At 39.2% G+C, this 19,846-nt stretch overlaps 4 protein-coding genes across 4 annotated transcripts; 2 read left to right on the top strand and 2 right to left on the bottom strand.

The window, feature by feature from the left end:
* Positions 1 to 1,915: 1,915 nt before the first annotated feature.
* LOC108893176 (mannose-P-dolichol utilization defect 1 protein) lies at positions 1,916 to 6,317 on the bottom strand (the record flags this gene model as incomplete). The annotated part of the gene is made up of 7 exons (XM_018691035.2): positions 1,916 to 2,441; positions 2,561 to 2,671; positions 2,801 to 2,916; positions 4,010 to 4,095; positions 4,920 to 5,052; positions 5,605 to 5,670; positions 6,023 to 6,317. Coding segments are annotated over 7 exons (927 nt in total), but the record flags the coding sequence as incomplete, so codon positions are not given.
* A 1,419-nt stretch (positions 6,318 to 7,736) lies between these two features.
* Positions 7,737 to 10,233, top strand: LOC108893761 (transmembrane 4 L6 family member 4). The gene is made up of 5 exons (XM_018692086.2): positions 7,737 to 7,961; positions 8,413 to 8,478; positions 9,405 to 9,538; positions 9,621 to 9,801; positions 9,928 to 10,233. Exons 1-5 carry the CDS (start codon positions 7,785 to 7,787, stop codon positions 9,934 to 9,936), a joined length of 567 nt encoding a protein of 188 aa, XP_018547602.1. The 5' UTR covers positions 7,737 to 7,784; the 3' UTR covers positions 9,937 to 10,233.
* A 1,198-nt stretch (positions 10,234 to 11,431) lies between these two features.
* On the top strand, positions 11,432 to 13,782 carry tm4sf21a (transmembrane 4 L six family member 21a). Its single transcript, XM_018692085.2, has 5 exons — positions 11,432 to 11,773; positions 12,116 to 12,181; positions 12,943 to 13,076; positions 13,152 to 13,338; positions 13,491 to 13,782. Exons 1-5 carry the CDS (start codon positions 11,597 to 11,599, stop codon positions 13,497 to 13,499), a joined length of 573 nt encoding a protein of 190 aa, XP_018547601.1. The 5' UTR covers positions 11,432 to 11,596; the 3' UTR covers positions 13,500 to 13,782.
* Positions 13,783 to 13,903: 121 nt separating this feature from the next.
* slc25a15b (solute carrier family 25 member 15b) lies at positions 13,904 to 19,199 on the bottom strand. The gene is made up of 7 exons (XM_018692084.2): positions 18,860 to 19,199; positions 17,889 to 17,989; positions 17,272 to 17,530; positions 17,045 to 17,182; positions 16,020 to 16,195; positions 15,469 to 15,627; positions 13,904 to 15,318 (listed from the first exon to the last, which is right to left on the bottom strand). The coding sequence occupies exons 2-7, from the start codon at positions 17,941 to 17,943 to the stop codon at positions 15,197 to 15,199; spliced, it is 909 nt and encodes a 302-aa protein (XP_018547600.1). The 5' UTR covers positions 17,944 to 17,989; positions 18,860 to 19,199; the 3' UTR covers positions 13,904 to 15,196.
* Between the last annotated feature and the right edge of the window lie 647 nt (positions 19,200 to 19,846).

Below are 19,846 nucleotides of genomic sequence, written 5' to 3'. Positions count from 1 at the left end.
GTGTGTTTTCACACTCATGATGCATTTATCATGTGACCTCATGTGATGTCAAGACCACTGACCAGACCAGAGAGTACTGACCAGACATGAAACAAGAACTCTAGCGACTCTGTGAGGCTCTGTTTGTCACAGTGGTGCTTTGAGATATATGCTGACATCAGCATGCTAACACATGCATGTTTAGCTGGTAAATGTTTTCCATGCTCACTTTAGTGTTGCATGTTATTTGCGAATCAGTACTAAACACAAAGTACAGTGTGGCTAAAAATCTAATTATTCAAAGCAGAATCCATACTTGGACACATTAATCATCTTGCACAACGACAGGATTTTCTTTGTGTACAACGCTTGGCATGTCCAGTGCTGCAGTGGCAAACTGGCAGTGGCAGTTATAAAACTCAGTGCTATTTGTATGACTAAAAGTGTCATTCACAAAGTCAGCTGTGTCATACTGCAAACATAATCAACGTACAGTAATAGCCTGATTTGTAACATGACTCCCGGGGGGGATGGGGGCAGAATTTATATATAAACAGATAACAAACACTTTTTCCAGTCCTGACATAAAGGTGACTGAAGGTGACTGTTGTGTTAATTCTGTAGCTTTCAAGTACAAATACCTGTTTTTTGTGGCAACTCTTTATTTTATTACTGAGAGTTCTGAGACGATAATTCACAGCATTGTTAAGTGTAGTTCACAGTACAGTTCAAGAGGTGTTTAAGTAAGAAAATCCATGATATGTGACTATAAAACACCACATGTGTTGTTGAGTTCAGTTTGATAGCAACAAGTATCAGCCAAGACAAACAAGGTTAATGTGTCTTTGTTGCACCTGGGCAGCCACGGTCACTTGATTGGGTGTTGGCAGAGCTCCTGCACACGTCTGGACTGTTATTGAGCAACAGTGGACATTTTGTTCACAGTGGCTGGAAATACTTGAAACTCAGAGGCCAGTCCAGAGGGCTCAGTCATGAAAAGGTTCTTACACCCAGAGCTGGTGCTTAGAAAGAAATCTAACATCAGATGGTTCCAGGGTATTCCAAATCCTACGTGTTGGTAAAAAGTATCATTTTAATCATCAGCTTTGACTTGATTTACTAGATTCCCCTTAATTACCCTCATTTTGTGACTTCAAGGTTGATAATGTTCAATCTCAGACCCAGAAGAAAAATCTAAGTGGAGAAATTACTGACTAACACACATCCGTAAATATGCCCTCAAGCAGAAACTTAACCTCCGACTTGCTTCAGTGAGCTGCCCAGTATCTGACAGTGCAAAGTTGTGCTGTATGTAAACGCCTGAGGGAGGAGGAAACAGGGCTTGGGTCATCCTGCTCAGTGAACCTGGAAAATAATGTTATAAATGAAAAAGTGAATAGCAACTTGGTGACAGTGTTATTGAAGTGAAAAACATAAAGTTGGTGTACTTAATGGTTCATTTTCTAAAAATGATGGAATAAAGGAATAATGACTCACAATATGATGCCAAATAGAAGAACCAGAAGTTTCCACAGAAATTCCACTTATCCAACTGGGAAAACCAGTTATTATTATGGGGTTGACATGGACATTTTCTCAGACTGCAGTATGGACAGCAGATCAGACTGGATGTTCCTTCAACCATATGGAGGACTAATTAATGACCCTTTGTAATGATCCTGATCTGACTGAAGCTTGTGTGTTTGCTCATGACTGTGCTTCACACTCCTGTTTTAAAGACTGCATGTTCATCAGAAATGACTCTGACTGGTGAAAGTCTTGGTTTTGAAGAAAGGTTTGGCAACTTGATTGCCCAGATGTGGATGCTCAGTCAGTTTGTATTTGGAATGAAAGCAACTTTTAACTTTCACTTCTGAAAATGTATGAGAACCCAAACTGACAACAAACAGTAACAGAGCCACTGGGACACTTTAAATATCCCCAAGAAATGATTTATTTTGAGTCCCCAGCTGCTACCACTGAATTGCATTTCTCCTGAGAGTGAAGAAATTCTTATTTACATCACTAGATGGCGACAAACATTTTTTATACCCTTGTCTTGCAATAGTAGGAAACTAACTGCAAAACATGCACACAAGAAAAAAAATTAAAATGCACAAGGCTATCAAACAGCATGACAGATAGAGTTCTCATTTACACAGACACACAGTACATAACACATTCACAGGCATATTCGCACATAAAGATACTGTAAACATTTACTGCTTCTTCAGAGAATTATTTGAGTTATTGATATGTCAACATCTGGCACAGAATAACAAAGTATTTCTTAAACGGTAGAGCGGATGATGTAAGAGTTCAGTTGTCCCCATCGGCCACCTCTACTCACTCTTCTTTTTAGTGGTGGTGCAGCTCTTGTAGCAGAGGACCTGGGCCAGGAGGACACAGCTGAGAGATGCCGAGAGTACGTGTGACAGAGTGGCCAGCGAGCTCCCTGTCTCCTACACACAATGTTTGAAACAATCTCAGTAAGTAAAAGAAACAGTAACAGATTAGAGTAGTGTGGTATATGCAGTTGTGCAGCTGTGTTTATGGTAGTGTGTAGTTCCTGGCTGCATACCTGTAGAGTAACAAAGCCAACACCCAGAGATCCTGCCCACGTTAGTAACACAGACAGAGTGGACAGCTGGCCCGTGTGGCCATTACGGTAGTTAGTTCCAGCCTGGAGAACCTGGAAACAACAAACCCAACCCATAAGTTCACTCTCTTCTGATAAATTTCACATATTCACGGGCCTTATTAATCATAGAACAGCTCAGAAATTGAGCCGTACAAATAAGATGGGCCACTGATTTGTTACCTTGCTTGCAATTAACGCTGCCAAACTGGAGGCCTCCATCACTGAGACGACTGCTGCGGCTGCGTAGGAGCCCAGGAGGAACATTACACCGCCGTAAGCCAAGAGGAACAGCATTCCTGCCACATAAACATAAAACAGTAATATACTGATAACTACTTAAATCAGTAGTTATTTAAAAAGCCATCTGAAATAAAACAGCTCTCTATCAATGTGTTTAAAGAGCAGTGTTATAATTGCAAGGTTACTGTGAAAGGTTTCTGAAACACCACGGGGTGGTGCTCCAGGAACTCACTGACCAAAAGATGGAAGACTGTGTGAAATTACAAGAAACTCTGTTGTTAGCTGATAAAGAATGAGAGGAATGGCAGCATGACCACACAACTAGGATTTCCTTCAGTTACGCAGATATAATATGTTCCATGCTGGATACTCTGGGCAAAATTATTGAAATAGTCACTATTGCAACAACCTGATATTTTATTCACTAAACATGTTCTTCATCTGTGCTTTCTAAGCCTTTTTACAAAACAAAAGCTAGTAGGTAGTTTGGCCTGAATATAATGCACCATAGTTTCTCACTTCCTAAATTTAACCAAAGTACTGACATGTACCAAAAGAAATCGTCAGAGCGAGTGGTTTGTGGAAATCATGACTGAAACTGAGTGCTTGCCTGTATGTGGCACATTGTAACTGCTGCCAAACAGCAGCAGTTATCTGAATCTGTTATCTGAATCCACTCTCAACATAAAACCTTTTTTCACCACTGGTTAGGTATAATCAAGTTTATTTGTATAGCCCTTTCTAGAGGACATTTAAAAACAACAAATGTCAGCCAGACTGATTCACTGAGAGATGAAAATAATAATGAAAACTGATTTAAGTCAGTTCCACTTATGCCATCCTGCCCCTGTATATAGTCCCTAGAGCACCAAATGTGCATTAATCCACAACAAGAAATGCACTGTTTATGCCTATTTGAATAATGATTGCTAAAAACTTGCCCAGCTGGAAATTACTGCATTTATAAAAATGAAAATATTTGTTAGCTGTTTAAACTTTTAGCTCCTCAGTATGAACAAATGGGCTTAAGGGCTAAGAGCCATTGGGAAGTTGAGAGAGGGACTAACAGCATTGTTGATTTTGGTCTTCTCATGTAAAATCCCTGAAACTATTATTTGTAATGTGTATTTTGCAGATATGTTTGCTAACCTTTGAGAGTATTTCCACGATAATGCAGGATGAGGAAGACAATCGCAGCTGTCTGGGCCACCATGAAGAGTCTCTCAGCCCAGGCACTGTGGAGCAGTACAAGCAAAACAAGTTTAAGTGCACATGTATGATAAGAGGTAGCATGCTGTCAGCTGCAAAACAGAAAACTACTCTACTCAGAGACTGAAATCTGTACATGGACAGTAATGGACTCATTGTCTTTAAACTTGTGATGAGGACAGTGGGATTAATCTTTTATACATTTAACTGAATGGATGGCCATCCAGAGGTTTGTGCAAATAGCTTACTTCCACAGACAGTGAGTCACACATTCATAAGGCATGAGTAAGCTAAGTAAACAACTGGTGAATGCGGTTTAAGCTTAAACATGTTATTAACATTGGTGTCATTTCCAGCATCATGGAAATGGAGAACGGAGCAATGGACAAAAATCAATCGGCTGCTGCCCTGAGGACAAAAATCCCCACACTGATGAGAGATGTTGGAGGAAAGGGGCAAGGCATCTTCAAGAGAATAGGTGATTGAGTAGAAGACGGCTCAGCTAGAGTTAATCATGATCACCAAAACTTAATGCTGGAGGAATTACAACAGTGCTTGTTTATCCCAGCTGTCTACTGTTTCTACAGCTCAAATTAATAGGAGTTTTGCAATACGATTATGAGCTCACATCTGTCATGTCACCTCATGATTCATTGTCTGATACGAGTGAATCAACGCTAACCAGGAACCATAAGCAACATTTCTCTGATCTTGTAACACCTGTGGTTTGAAGATGGCAACAAGGAGTTTCAAACCTGGTTCAATCAAAGTGGAACTTTAGCAACAGGTCAGCCACTGAGTGTATGACAATGTCTTCGATTTATACAACACCCAGTTATCACATACATACAAGAGTGGGAAGTTTTTGGCCACGGCGTAAACAACAGGACATGAGAAAGCATAAAGCTGCAGAAGAACGGAAGACAGACTCAGGCCCTCTGCACTTCCTCTCCACAGTATCTTCAGCACCTGAGGTAACTGTGCTGCAGGGAGACAACAGAGGAGGTGAGGACGGGAGAGGTGCATACTCATTAACACTTGGAAGGTGGTTGGACAAACAGCAACATACTGAATCAAAATGTAAACAACAAAGAATAAGATGTTGTAGTTATTCACAGAGAAGCTATTAGTTGCCATGTCAGTAAAATGGAAACCAACTCTTATTTATAACTCACAATGAGGGGAAGTAACTTCACTCTACATTTCCAGAGAATGTGGAAATATCTGCATTTCTTTTTGACCAACATTTTAACTCTGTTGTTTGATGACATCATCATTTGTCCTATTTTTTGTCGTGGTAGTCAGCAGCAGAGCTCCAGAGCACTGCAAGCCTTAGTTTGACCATTGTGTAAAAATAGATTTAATCAGTCACTCTACAGAAAGGAAACATTAGTGGAAATGAGATGAGTGATGACCTTTCCCCATGGTCTTCTTTAAAAGTCTCCCATGTGAGTTTTGTCAGCTGGTTGTTAATGTCCTGCAGCTGTTGTCACGTGATTAAATCAGGTAAGTTTAAGGCTGAGGAGAAATCTTACCCAGGAATGTGTCCAGTATGATCCAAAATGCAGCAATTCTGTTCAGTATAAACTTTAGGCACGGCACTGTGACACAGATAAACAATGTTAAAACAGTCAGACCACAGCAGATCAAAGTCTGCAGTCTGTGGTCTATGCCAACGCCTTCTGGACAACACAGTGAGACACCCAAAGAAAAAAAAAAAAAAAAAAATTAAAATAGGATTTTGTAAAACAGTCATATGACAGCCCAGACGGAGGACATGATTGAGGACATGAAAGTTTTTGGTTACGACATAAGTTGGCAGTGTTGCTTTCTTGTGTGGGAGAGGGCGAAAACACCAACCACCCTCCACCCCACCCTCTTCCATGCTTCGTAACATCTGGGCAGATTCCTCGCAACATTTCACCCACGCTCGACCCGAAATTTAAGTCTCACCGTGCCAGTGAAAGTTGATGAAAATCTCCCCGTAGCATTTCTCTGGCATTAAATAGGTAACCAGGAACTCTTTGACGGGAGACGTGGCCATAGTCGGTCGGTCAACTGTAACCAGGAGTGATCCTCGGTAGCGTTTAGTGGGGGAGTGGTTCAAAGATTCCCCAATATTTACAGGCCGAAGAGTACACACAGCCCGGATAGTTGACTGATATCTCCTCCTGCAGTATTTGTGGTGCGGAAGACCACGGCTACATTTAAAAAAGTAACTTAGACCACCCTCTCTTTGTGGGGAAAATTATGTTTCCACGTGGATATTTAAAGGCAAATACCTCTGACAGGGAGTTCACACTGATGGTATTTAAAAATCTCCTCCACACAGATTTTATAGTTGTTGTTGTTTTAATTAATTATTTAAATATACAGTTGATTCAGGAAGTATTCAGACCCCTTCGCATTTTGCACTCTTTATTATCCTTTTTTATTGTGATCAGTAATCTACAGTGACCAATTAAAAACGTGTTTGTAAATGTATTACACAGAAAAAACTGAAATCTCTCATTTACAAAAGTATATAATATTAGGGCCCTTTGCTGTGGTCAGAGGCTTCTTGTTTGCTTTAATTGATTGGAATGGATTGATTGGAGTCCACCTGGACTGACTTGACATAGTTTAGAGAGGAACACACCTATACACGTGAGATGCCACAGTTCACACTGCATGTCAGAACAAAAACCAAGCCATGAAGTCCAAGCAACTCTCTATGGACCTCTGTGATAAAACTGTGGCAAGGCAAAGATCAGGGATATGATATATAAACCATTTCTAAACTTTCCTGTGTTCCCAGGAATACAGTTACCTCAAAAATTAATTGTGAAATAAAAGAAGTTTGCAACCAATAGTACTCTTCCTGGAGTTGACTGTTTGGTCAAACTGAATTGTCAGGCAAGAAGGGCCTTGGTTGGGGAGGTGACCAAGAACCCAAAAGGCACTCTAAGAAAGTTTCAAAGTCCTCTGCAGAGATGGGAGAACCAGAGGAAGGATGAACAACTGGAGGCTTCTAGTTTCCACATCAATCTGGATCATTATTGGCTTTGAAACTTATATTGTCACAGAATCCATATCTTAAACTCAGATTTAAGGTGAGCACAGAGACATTTTGTCTTTTCAGCTGATGAATGTGAAAACAGTCTCAAACTCTGCATGTACACCACTCTGTAAACACGTTCAACAAAGTTATCTGTTAATTCCCTGTTATACAGGGATAACAAACAATTTCCATCTTTTAATGAGCTTTCACCACCAGTTAATGAGGTGGCTGATTTACTCCCAGTGTAATGCATTAATTAATTGCAGGTTTGATTAGATATCTTGGAAATAGTAGGAATTATGATTTTGAAAAGGTATAATACTCAGGCAGAAATGAGAGAGTGAGTGAGAATGTAGTTGAATTGTCACTGGAAGAGGTAAAACATAACACCCACCACCTCCACACCCTGCACATCAACCACTATCACCTTACCATGCATGACATCAAATTGACAAAAAAAAAAAAAAATGTAGTCAAGAAGTCAAGGTATTGATCACCTAGTTACAACTTCCTCACTTTCATTAAAAGTATTAAGCTGACAATGCAAATGCATTTCCCCATTTTTGTCATCTTCAAATGTGACTTCTCACCTCTAAAAACAGGAAGGATTTGAGTTTAAACGTACTGGACCAGAGCTTATAACAGCAGTTGGTTAGTCCTCTCTCTGACAGCATCATGTGTAGTGGGAAATGCTCCCGCTGCATCGCTGGCACTCTGTACCCATTAGTGCTCATATCCATCATCTGTAACATTGTGTTGTTCTTCCCTGGATGGAACGTCAAGTATGTCAAAGAAAAACATGTTACTGAAGAGGTGTATTACATGGGGGGACTCGTTGGAGGGGGTGTAATGGTGAGTTGTCTTTTCTCTAACCTGTTACTGAGGGGTGTGACTTTGGACTAAAAACTGCTGTAAAACGTAATGTGATGCCTAAGGTAAAACTGTATATTGTTTTGTTTTTATTGCTTTGCAGTGGTCGTTTCACCTGCTCTGAGTCCTAATTTTGTGCTTCAGTAATAAATACCTGTGATTGTTATGGCAACACTTGAAATCAAATGCATCATTAAACAGTGTCATCATTACACATACATTTTAATGTATGATACTCTGGTGAGGCACAGTTTATCCTAACTGAAGCAAAGTCTCTAATTTTTAATGGAAAGTCTGACAACACAGTTTGAAAAGGAAATTCACAAAACTTGGCTGAAGACAGACTTCCTCAAAGTTTGTATGAGTGTAGAATTGTTTCAGTAAATCTTCTGAGCTATTAAATAGATATTTTACACTCACGCTGTCATTACAGGTGTTGATCCCAGCACTGTACATCCACATGACTGGAGAACAAGGATGCTGTGAGACTCGCTTTGGGGTGAGTCAGTCAGGAGGAGAAATTTCAGGTGCTCTAAAAAAGCTAGTATGAGCACCCTACATTAAAGTTATTATTATTTTATCAAACTATTTCTAAGCTCAAGAATGAACTATCACACAAATTCAAGAGTTTGATGGATGCCAGTCATTCTGAGAATTACTCAGCAATAAAGGAAAAAGAGAAGAAACATGCTCTGTAATGCTGCATCACCACAGCGCAACATTTAAGTGCTCTTGAGATAGATAACATGCAACCACAACACAGTACATTTCTCCTTTAAAAAAAAAAAAAAAAAAAAAAAAAATATCATTTTAAAACAGCCTTACTGAAATTAGGTTTAAACTTGCAAAACTATGCACCGATATAAATCATTTGAAAACATTTTTAATGACATAAAATATAGAAATGTATCTTTTTAAAAAGTAATAATAACACTATCACATGAAGTATGCCAATAAAGTAGGAAAATGCAATGTTTCCTTCTTATGTGTGCATTTATTGTGTCACAATTTAATGAAAATGTTAAGATGACATATGTTAATATGTCTGTTTAACTATTTGTCTTTAATAATTGAATGGGTAATTTTTATTCAGTTATGACACGGGTAAATGTATATATAAAGTAAAGTAAGGAAATACACGTAACGATTTGTACTGAATTTCACTTCATATCTTTCTTTGATTTGTTTTAATTTAGACATTAAAAATCTTCCATACTATACAGACAAGGATGGCCTTTTGAATACAAAATCCTATGCAGAAACTATCAGTGCTTTTTAATTTATGCAAAATGTATGAGGAAGGTGATAAGAGATACACATTTCTTTAAACTCATAAATAGAGGAGGTAGGAGGGCAAAACATTAAACATGTCCAAAACTGCAATTAAACAGTTTCTGACCTTCAGTTTTCATTTAACTTCTGCAGATGTTCTTGTCCATAATATTCGCAGCAGTGGGTGTGGCTGGTGCCGTGTACAGTTTTATTGTGGCAGTGGTTGGTCTGGATTATGGGCCCCTCTGCAAAGTTGATGACCAATGGACACAACCTTTTAAAGACAGGTGACAGATAGAAATTATCTTCTGATGACATCTGTTTACATTATAAAGTTCTGGTCATTTATCATCCTCTTCTTTTGCATAGTAACATCACCTACCTGACTCACTCTCAGTTGTGGGTGAAGTGCCTGGAGCCCAAGAAAGTGGTGCAGTTCAACATGGGACTGTTCATTACTCTGATGGTAACCAACTGTCTGCAGGCTTTGCTCTGTGCCATTCAGATGATCAATGGCCTCGTTGGCTGCCTGTGTGGACCTGGCAAAGAGGTAAACAAAGAGAGGTCACACACACTTTTCCATGTTGCTAGGATATCTGAATCCAAACACTTCTGACACATGTTGTGTAATTTGAGAGAATCTCTCTCTCAATTCTCTTTTATCTCGCTCTTACAGCAACCGTAAGTTCCTTGTCTGGAGGCCTCCGAGCATTTGCACTCATACTACATCTGAAGAGTTGGCTTGCGCTCATGGCTGGAGGTGTTTCTGGAGGTGTTTCTGGAGTGTTTCTGGCTGCATCTGCATAAATTTATTGCTTTTAAATTGTTGTCTCTGATAACAGATTTGGAAATTTTCATTGCAGTGTATTTCACAGTTTCTTCACACTGCAATGTTATGAGAAGCATTCAAAACAGTTCGTGTAAATTGTATGGTCAATTTAAAATTAGTTGGTTTAAAATAAAATCTGCTGATTCACTACTACATTACTGTGCTGTGTTTTAGCATTTCTATCAGTATTTGCCTTCTTGACAAAATAATAAATGTGGGTGCCCTCAGGTGGTTGTTACCAAAATAAAATACAGGACAACGTTTTTCTTCAATGACACATTTTACATAGATTGTATTACTACAGTTAACTTCACTCAGTACTGTATCAGCACTTATTGATACAAATGTGTCAGTGTCATAAACTTAATGTTGCTGTAGCTTCCACTACACTTCACAAGTTATGACAGAGAATAAACGAAATCATCCTAAACTCATTAAGACTACATAATTTACCTCTAGATTTCCTATCCTAAACTTCTTGTATTATCCTCATCACAGCATGTTTTCAATGAATATAAGATACAGCTGGAATCTAAAAAAAAGTTGGGCAGAATCTTGAAGTTATTCTGGTTGTGAATCTGCAAGTGTTGGAAGTTGTATGACTAGTGGATAAGAAAAAACAATACTGTCCCTTAAGGGAGGAAGGAAACTCCAAGTCACTGACATGCTTTTCATATTTACAGCCACCATCACTCATGAGTTAACATTGCCTCGCCCCGGCGTTGCTAGGAGACATCACATGTTTTGAGAAGCATGGTCTCTTCTTGTTCAGTTTGATTTGAATTTCAAATTGTCGTCAATTTGCTGAAGCAAAGTGGAAACGACTGCAGCCAAGTGCTCACTGGAGAAACTAAAAATTGCAGCCCATCTGGTCAGTGTTTAACTATGAACAGTTGATGTCAATGACACATTGTTCTTGCTCCACAGGAGCGACCACAGGTCAAAAGTCCAACTGTGCTGTGATCCTGTAGTCACAATGTCAACACATCACCAACATACTGTATGCAGTAGGTGTAGTTAAAACATGTTTCTCACAGTGAACCTTTTCAGCACTTAATATATTACAGTAACATTAAAGAAACTTTAAGATTTAACTACAATGAGAATTTTGGAGACCTGATCACTAAAGTATGTGATGTGATATGACCAGAAATGCATCTGGCTCAGATGACCTGATTACATTAATTTCTTTAACTCAATCTATACTCATGATCTACACAGGAGCTCTCATAACACAACAAAACAAACGCTGTCTCTCAGTGACACCATGGTATGAGTCACATTTTCTCCTGCAGCCTATCCCAGGCTGTGTTTGCCCATGTTATCGACTGGTCATTACACCTCCCACATCTTAAAATCACTCACAGTATTTAGCTTCTGCTCCCAGTCCAAACACATTTCCCTTTTTAGTCTATTTTCAGGTGGAAGCTCTCTTCTCTGAAAACAGGAAGGACCTGAGTCAAACTTACTGCACCAGAGGTTTTTACAGCAGTTAGTCAGTCAACCCTCTGACAACATGTGTACTGGAAAATGTTCCCGTTGTATTGCTGTTACTTTGTACCCGTTAGCAGCTATATCCATCATCTGTAACATTGTGCTGTTCTTTCCTGGTGGGGACATCAAGTACGCCAAGGATGGACATATTACCGAGGAGGTGTATTACATGGGGGGACTCGTTGGAGGGGGTTTAATGGTGAGTTGTCTTTTTTCTAGTCTGTTTCTGTAGGGTGTGTCTCTGGACTATGGGCAGCTGTAAATTCCTTGGTGAGATGTTACTGTAAGTGCAACCACTGAAAGAATCATATGCAAAGCAAAATATGCAAAGCCAAAAAGAAAAAATACTTACTTTATATGATATGTTAGTGGTATCCTCACCTGTTTTGAGTCGTAGTTTTGTACTTTAAGATATATTTTGTGCTGCATTATGTTATCATGAGACACATCTAAATCTGTCTGGAGACTGACTTGCTCAACTAAACTTCTTCAAATGAATTGAACCTTAACGACTGCCAACCCGTCTGTCCTGTGTGTCCAGGTGTTGATCCCCGCACTTTATATCCACTTGACTGGACAACAGGGGTGCTGTGGTAATCGCTGTGGGGTGAGTTAGTCAAAACTACAAATCAGATGTTTCAGATGCTCTGTAAAAGATAATGGCTGGCTAATGATTAACAATATAAACTATGTACCATTTTGCATATTATTCTGTAAATTGTCAAAAAACAGTTCAACACAAAATGAGCAGTGGAAAGAGATACAGTCGATGGAAAGTTTGTATAGGTGCACCAAGAGTCAAAAACACATTAACATAAGACCTCAAAAATGTCTTTTGTAGTTGCATTTTTCAACCTCTTTTAAAATAAATTCCAGAGTTTATTGGAGATCAGTCACACTGAGTTTATTTTATTTTTTTTATTTAAAAAAAGGACAAATGTGCCACATGGTGTTGCACCACTAAACCATTGCACGTTTACATCTCCCTTGGAAAAATGACAACAGTGCATTTTTGTTCATCAAAAAAAAAAGAAAAAAGTTCAAGTTCAAGACACAGGCAAGATGCTTACTGAAATGTGCTTTGAGCTCTCAGTGCCACATGTACAAATTATCATGACTTCTTTCAAAATAACATTAAGATTAGAAATGTATTCCTGGTATGTGTAACGATTTTTTTCTTTCAGGTTGTTATGAAGTTATGATAACACTGATGTCAAATGTAGAAGGACTGCAACCCTGTTCCTCCTCCAACTCATAAATACCTCCTTCATCAAGGCCATGAAAGAATGTTGAGAATAGGAGGAAGTTAACCATGGGCTTGTCTCAGAGAAATATTTCTGACCTTTGCTTATCATCTCACCTCTGCAGATGTTCTTATCCATTGTATTCGCTGCAGTGGGTGTGGCCGGTGCCCTGTACAGTTTCATTGTGGCAGTGCTGGGTTTGCAGAACGGTCCCCTCTGCAAAGTCATCCTGGTTTGGACAACACCTTTTAAAAACAAGTGAGTTATTTGATAACAGTGTTTGTGAAAGTTTCTAAAGACCTGATCATTCATAAACTTTTTCTTTCGACCTAGTGACAGGAGTTACCTGACTGATGACACGTGGTGGGGAACGTGCGTAGAGCCTAAGAACATTGTGCAGTTCAACATTGGATTGTTTGGCACTCTGCTGGCCACAAGCTGTCTGCAGGTGATTCTCTGTGCCATTCAGATGATCAATGGGCTCTTTGGCTGCCTGTGTGGAACCTGCACTGACAAAGGGGTGAGATAAGATGAAACTGACATCTTGAAAGAAATAGACACTAGCAATTTTAAATGTAATCTTAATCTATGTTAATTCAGTGGTTTCTAAAGTCTAAGTCATGTCATTTTAGAGAATTTTAATTTTGGTTTTTGATGTGTCGTTGCTTCCAGCCACTGTGAGCTGCTGATGGTTGACTGGCGTCATCTGCTGGAAGAACGAGGACAGTCTTCCTGGCTGCACCTGCATAAAATACCCGCTTTGAAATTGTAGTTTCTATTTGACAACAGACTTTTTATATATATTTTTATGTGTTTATCATACTCTTTTAAAAATAACCAACACAGAAATCAAAAATGTATTGCAATATTGTGAAAACAGCACAGTATTAAGAAATAATTCATAATAATCAGTTGGTCGATTTTTCATACATTGGTTTAAAAAAAATAAACTGCTCAAGTTTTGTGTTGTGTTTCATCATATTTAGCATTTCACATTAATTTTAACCTTTTATTATATTGTACCTTTCAGTCAAAAATAATTGCCTTCAAAAGACAGCAAAAGGAAAGTAAAATACAGGACAAAGTTCATCTCCACTGTCACCTTTAATGTAGGTTGTATTACTACAATATCAGGATTGATATACAAGTGTCATCTCAAATTGCTTACATTTTCTCAGTAAAATATGTACATTTCTCAACTAAAATGACAGGAATATGACTAAGAAATATGAGTAGCCAATTACCAAGTACTGGAAGAAAATCCCGCACATGGAATGCAGTGTGCAAAGGGCACATGAGATGAGGCAGCTGATATTCTCTCTTGTACATAACAATAAAAGGTTACACGACAAAAAAAAGGAAAAATGTAGTGATTTAAAAGGCAAACACTGGGTCCCAAAAGAGTGGAGACTTAATAACAATAGTCACAACGGGAGTGTAATACAACATGGTGGAACAAATACAGGTGGTACGGCACCGTCAGTTTGAGATGTACACAAGAACAAGGTGACTTCTTATTAACCACTGCTCTTCATTGGTCCAGCGTCATTAAGAGTTTTTAGGCTCAGCTTTAAAACACTTGCTGGTTGTGTTTGTGGTTTCTTTCAAGGCAGATGAAACCTACAAGATTTCAGTCAACACTATTTGTAAAGCTGCTCAATGTGAAAGGTAGGTAAATGTCTTGGGATATTTATTAGCAGATTGGCATTTTTTGTGGCTGTACCTGAACACACCAGCAAGTGATCCTGTTCTGAAATTGTAAATAATTCCATAAATGAAAACGTGTCATCTCAACATTAGGCAGCTTAAATTAATTAGTATTTGCAACTTCACATTTTAAATTAAATCTTCATGCAATGAGTTTCAGTAAGGTTTTAAGATTTTAAGATTGTGCATTAAAGACAATCAAAACCGAATGGAGTACTTCCCTTACTCGTGTACCTGCACACAGAGCAAGTAAAGAAGTTTTTAAATGACTGGCAGTCACAACTATTTCTGTGCGAATATGACTTTGTTGAGGTAGACAGAAAATAATAAACTGGAGAGTTGACATTCCTTCATAAAGAGGTTGGTTAATGTTCCTCAATGTTTTTTCTCATAAATTGTGATATGGCAATAGCATTTCTGGAGTGTTAAAAACAAAGTATATTTAGATCTAAAAATAAATCTGTATCAGGTTTTAAAAGCTGTAAACACTATGTCAAAGGTGTTTTTTTAAGTTCAAAAGAGATGGAGTGTGTCAGTTTTAAATTAATAAAGGCAGGAAATGGAAAAAAACAGATCCTACACATAATAAGTTCAACTGGAGTTCTGATGAGGTTATATGGCTATCATACCAGTTCACTGCTTCTTCATTTGTTTTGTGCTTATGTGCCCTTTTAGCTGTCAAACTGCTTCATCATGAGCTTCCGGCTGGCCTCATAACCCAGGAACAGTGCGCCATTAGCAGGGAAGGTGCGGACCATGGTGGGGGTAAGACCAGAGTAGAGCGCCCTCACACCTAAACACACACACACACACACACACACACACAAAAAAAAAAAAAGGCAAACCTTCCAGTCTTGTTGATACTGGAAACAGCAAATCTGACCGCAAAACATCCCTGCTATGATGATACACCTAAAAAACACAGAACCCCATGTCTGCCTACCTTCACTACGAGCGATGGTCATGAAGGTTTTGAAAAACCCAGCCTGTTTGCCCGTCATAGACATGACCTGGATCCGAGACTTGACACAGTCCATAGGATAGACCACCAGCCACAGACACGCCCCTCCGAAACCACCGCTGAACACAATTGGAGCCACACCTTTAACATACACAATAATACCTGTTAGACGCTAACACAATGGTGCTGTCCGTTAAATGTGTGAGAGGTGAAAACAAATATATGAATAAAGAGGACAAAACATTTTAGATGGCTAATAAATCAACTAGTGATCAACTGTAGTGAAAGAGATTTTAAAAGGAAAATTCCCACATACTTCACATTGTATCATTTATCTGTGAATATATTTGTAGTAATTTATTTTTCTAATGTACTCACTTTCCCTTATACTACACCTCTAAATTCAACTGGTCATCGACTTCCTAATTTTTCAAAAATCATCATGCGATACAAATACATATCTTGCTCTTTGACTTTGAGGAGCTGATAATGTGCTTCCCTGTGGTAGTGTAAGCAGAATATTTTTCCAGTACCTATGTCGTCCTTGTCACACTTCATGTGGTCTGCAAAGGCAGTGCGACAGAGCTCGTAGGCACCGAAGAAGCAGAAGTAACCGGGTACCTCTCTGGCTATAGTGGTGGTCAGGCCCTGGAAGAAGCCTTGGGGTCCCTCATTCCTCATGATCGATTTCACCACAGACCACACTGTGCTTCAGACAGAGGGAAGTAAGGCTCGGTCAGTGTACACAAACAACAAAATTATTTGCAAATGAATACTTTCCCCCAGAAAAAGAAAAAAAAAAACTTTTTAATGCACTTATATTAATGAATCACTAGCTTTTTTTCAACCATTTAACTACTGCAGTTTTACAGACTTATGGAGGTGAACATTAGATATTAATGTTGAGCTAAAACAATTAAATTCAATATTAATTATACAGAAATATTTTGAAATAATTAAGGTTGTTTTTAGGTTGGTAAAATATTCAGATTTCTCAAGTTTCGTATCTCTTTTCGTTCTTAAAGATTAAGTTACAGTGTGTATATATTTTATTTAAACCCCAAACTCACTATATCCTATTTAAATTTGCATAACGGTAGATTAGCTTTTTTGATATTCCTATTTTGAACCCATGCATGATAGGTAATCATCACAACACAAGGGTCTTGATGGCTTCCCCCCCCACACCCCACATTATGAAAATGTTTTAATTCATTTTGTAAACATGCTTTGAGATAGATATCATGCACCCTCTGTCCTAAGCCTGGTCCTGTTAGAGGGACCCTGGGCACCTGACTTGTTGTTGTTTAGGCGGTCAGGTGTCTGCTTCACAGACCCAGACCATTACCATTGTCTATTTGTTTTTGTTTTGTCTTTATGCTTTGTGTGTTATATCCCGCCCTGTCAGTGTTTCTGTATACGGTCTTTGTTGTGTTAGAAATCTGGAAAGTATTTTTTTTAATCAGCTGTATTAATAAATTGTTGTCTTGAGTAATAAAAAAATGAGTAATATAAGAGTTAAATGACCTATACGATGTAACATTTAAAAACCACTTACTTCTGGCTCTTAGCTATTTTGCCTGATGCCTCCATTTCATACATGGCTTGCAGCCGACACTTGACAAGCTCGGTGGGACAGAGAACTAGCGAGGAGAAGATGGATGCCACTGAGCCAGCACATGCCTTCTGCATGTCACTAACAGAAAGAGGGGGATAAATAGTCAGACATCTGACATGTATCAGCAAGTGTTAACAAGGATGACAGCCTGGTTAACATCGCCCTACCTAAGCACAGCTTCATTGTGCAGTCCAGCTGCGAAGCGGATGACCTGCTGGCAGAAGCCGTAGCTCATGAAGAGTACAGAGTTCTCCGCAATGTTGGCCATCAGTGCCGGCGTGGTGCCCTGGTAGAGACCGCGAAGACCCACTTGTTTGTAGGTGGACACGACGCAGTGGATGAAACCCCGGTACAGTGTAGGAAAGGTCTGCATCTTGACCTTTGCTGTGTCCAGAGGCTGCCCACTGAAGACACATGCAGCTCCACCTTGGAGGAAGACAGAGAGAAAAGTGTTAACGGCAAACAAACTTTAAAAGGAGTGAATGTTACACAAACCGCAGGAAAATCAAAGATTGTGCTCAATACATGTGCTGTGGAGGGAGAAGAATCGTGGAGGGCTTTACAGAGGCCTGCGCTTCACTGAGCAATACAAACAGTACAAACCCAGAGAGAAACAAGCTGGAAAAAGACAGGAGTCATCAAAATGTCCTGCTGTGTCTGACATAGCTACTGAGTTGTTTGGTAAAGCAGTGGGATTATTTCATGGAGGTCAAATATTGCACATGTTGTCTGTTGTAATAGTGTTTAACTGTTTTTGAGACACAAGGCTGGTAACTGTAGTTACCTATGGCTCCTGCAGAAAGGTCAATAATGGCCTGGACCACTGGGTGTGGGGCCATGGTGTCCAAAAAGTTGTCAGAAGAGGTTTCTCTTTCTCTCAACTACCTAATGAAAAAAAAAAAATCACACATAAAGACACTCACAACATACCATGCATCATTTGTTTCTTCTAATATTCCCCTGGGAAAGTTTGTGCATATTTCACTGACAGGATCAGAGCTCAGGACAGGCAGCAGCAGCTGGGTTACAAAGTTCACAATAATAAAACCACTACAGTAAACTTATTTGTGGCAACAGTGTTTCGTTATGGTGAGCTAGTAATGGGTTTGGAGACAAAATAGCAGTCATGTTTAATGAAATGCAAGGGTAACTTTTCAACTGAAATCACAAGCATTAGTTAAGGCAAATGACAACTGTGGGGTCTTTCTGAGTGAGGCTTGACTCCGTCCTCTAAGCCTTTTGAAGTGGAAAAAGTGCTACTGCTACAATGTTCTGCAGTCTAGAAGCACTCATTTTACTATTAAGTTGGTAACGTATCTATGAATATGTCAATGTTATTGCTTTGACTTCCACTGAACTCAGTAAGTTTTTCCACGGTATAGGACACTGTAGTGTTTCTGCTACTGCTGATGTAATGTAGTTACTCTGTTACTGTTACATATCTCTATTTAAAAGTTACCAGCAGAGGGTGACAAAATGCTATTCTTTGTAAAGAAATTCAGCATCTTTCAGTTACAGAATCGCCTGAAGGACACGTGTGAGGTTTCCCCGTTGTTTGCGAACATAAAGTGAGAGTAAAATAGCAAACATCGTTTGCTGTGCTAACATGTGCGTCAGTGCTAACAAGTGATTTAAAGGCATAGACTGTATGGTTAAAGGTTGCAGAAACCGGTCGAAAGTTGTGTGTTTCTACACAACCAGCAAAGTATAACAGCTAAAGAGATAAACGGATAGTAATAATTTCAGTGTACAAACCTTTTACAGCAGAGCGACGAGTTCAGCATCAGAGTGTCGCTGCTGGTGAGGTTAACGTTAGAGACACACGGTTAACCCAGTGAGCTGCAGACCGAAGCTAACGCCGTTCACGGGTGACTGCATGCTAACTGACGCCACCAGACCAAACAGCCAAGGTTTATCTTAATGTTATCTCATTTGCAGCATCTACCCCGGTGTCCATTCATTGTGGTCAATGAATGGATTGGTCATGAGTGATGATAATGGTGTGGAGGGGAGTCTAGAGGTTGTTACATGAGAGGAGGCTAAATCGAGAGCTCTCACTCTGCTCGAAATTCCAGCTAACGAAACATCGTGTTACGACCATAGGGTTACAACTCTATCTGCTCTGAATGTACATTTCCATATTCCACAGTCTACATTTTTCACTTAATATTAATAACAATAAGATAGAGAGACTTCGGCTGTTAGCAAAAATGCAGAGAAAATGCTCAAAAGCAATAATGCACAGATGCAATCACTGCGTCATCTTTTTAATTTAAGATCTTTGTAGCGTGAGTGTTCAAGCTTCCGGTTCACGGTCCTCCTCTTCTTCTTTGAAATTTAAACCAGCTTACAAGTGTATTACCGCCGCCTCCTGGAGTGTGAAGTGTGAAACAGTAGATTTGCAGAAAAAAAACAACTAAGTTCTCTCTATTGTTCCTGTTACTCTTAATTAGAAGACTGCATACTTTCCATTATGTATTTTCTATCAGATTCCCAAGTGTAATATTGCTTTCCTGATCATGTAGTACTGATATTAATTCCCTTCTTTTCTTCATCATACCTGTTGCAATGGGTATTTATTACAGTGTGTACATTATCCAGTAGAGTGCTTACCCACTCTAAGGAGTGTTTAATTTAAACTGTATAGAGCTCTGGTAGTTGACGTCATGCAATCCTGGCATGCAACACTTGAAATCAAAACACCACTATATTGGCAGGAAAGCGCACTGTTCAAATTACTGC

This window comes from Lates calcarifer, linkage group LG20, assembly GCF_001640805.2.
Source record: "Lates calcarifer isolate ASB-BC8 linkage group LG20, TLL_Latcal_v3, whole genome shotgun sequence".
Taxonomy (NCBI): Eukaryota; Metazoa; Chordata; class Actinopteri; family Centropomidae; genus Lates; species Lates calcarifer.
The sequence above is the reverse complement of the archived record's forward strand: the minus strand, read 5'-3'. Positions and strand labels throughout refer to the sequence as shown.

What these genes read in the sequence shown, in the direction of transcription:
- slc25a15b (XM_018692084.2), bottom strand. Translation starts at nt 17,943, where the DNA reads ATGGCCCCACACCCAGTGGTCCAGGCCATTATTGACCTTTCTGCAGGA. An exon ending in CCTTTCTGCAGGAGCCATAG is followed by an intron (nt 17,531 to 17,888) that starts GTAACTACAGTT and finishes TCTTCCTCCAAG; the next exon opens with GTGGAGCTGCATGTGTCTTC. An exon ending in GACCATCGCTCGTAGTGAAG is followed by an intron (nt 15,319 to 15,468) that starts GTAGGCAGACAT and finishes GTGTGTGTTTAG; the next exon opens with GTGTGAGGGCGCTCTACTCT.
- tm4sf21a (XM_018692085.2), top strand. Translation starts at nt 11,597, where the DNA reads ATGTGTACTGGAAAATGTTCCCGTTGTATTGCTGTTACTTTGTACCCG. An exon ending in TCGTTGGAGGGGGTTTAATG is followed by an intron (nt 11,774 to 12,115) that starts GTGAGTTGTCTT and finishes CTGTGTGTCCAG; the next exon opens with GTGTTGATCCCCGCACTTTA. An exon ending in ACAACACCTTTTAAAAACAA is followed by an intron (nt 13,077 to 13,151) that starts GTGAGTTATTTG and finishes CTTTCGACCTAG; the next exon opens with TGACAGGAGTTACCTGACTG.
- LOC108893761 (XM_018692086.2), top strand. Translation starts at nt 7,785, where the DNA reads ATGTGTAGTGGGAAATGCTCCCGCTGCATCGCTGGCACTCTGTACCCA. An exon ending in GCTGTGAGACTCGCTTTGGG is followed by an intron (nt 8,479 to 9,404) that starts GTGAGTCAGTCA and finishes TAACTTCTGCAG; the next exon opens with ATGTTCTTGTCCATAATATT. An exon ending in ACACAACCTTTTAAAGACAG is followed by an intron (nt 9,539 to 9,620) that starts GTGACAGATAGA and finishes TCTTTTGCATAG; the next exon opens with TAACATCACCTACCTGACTC.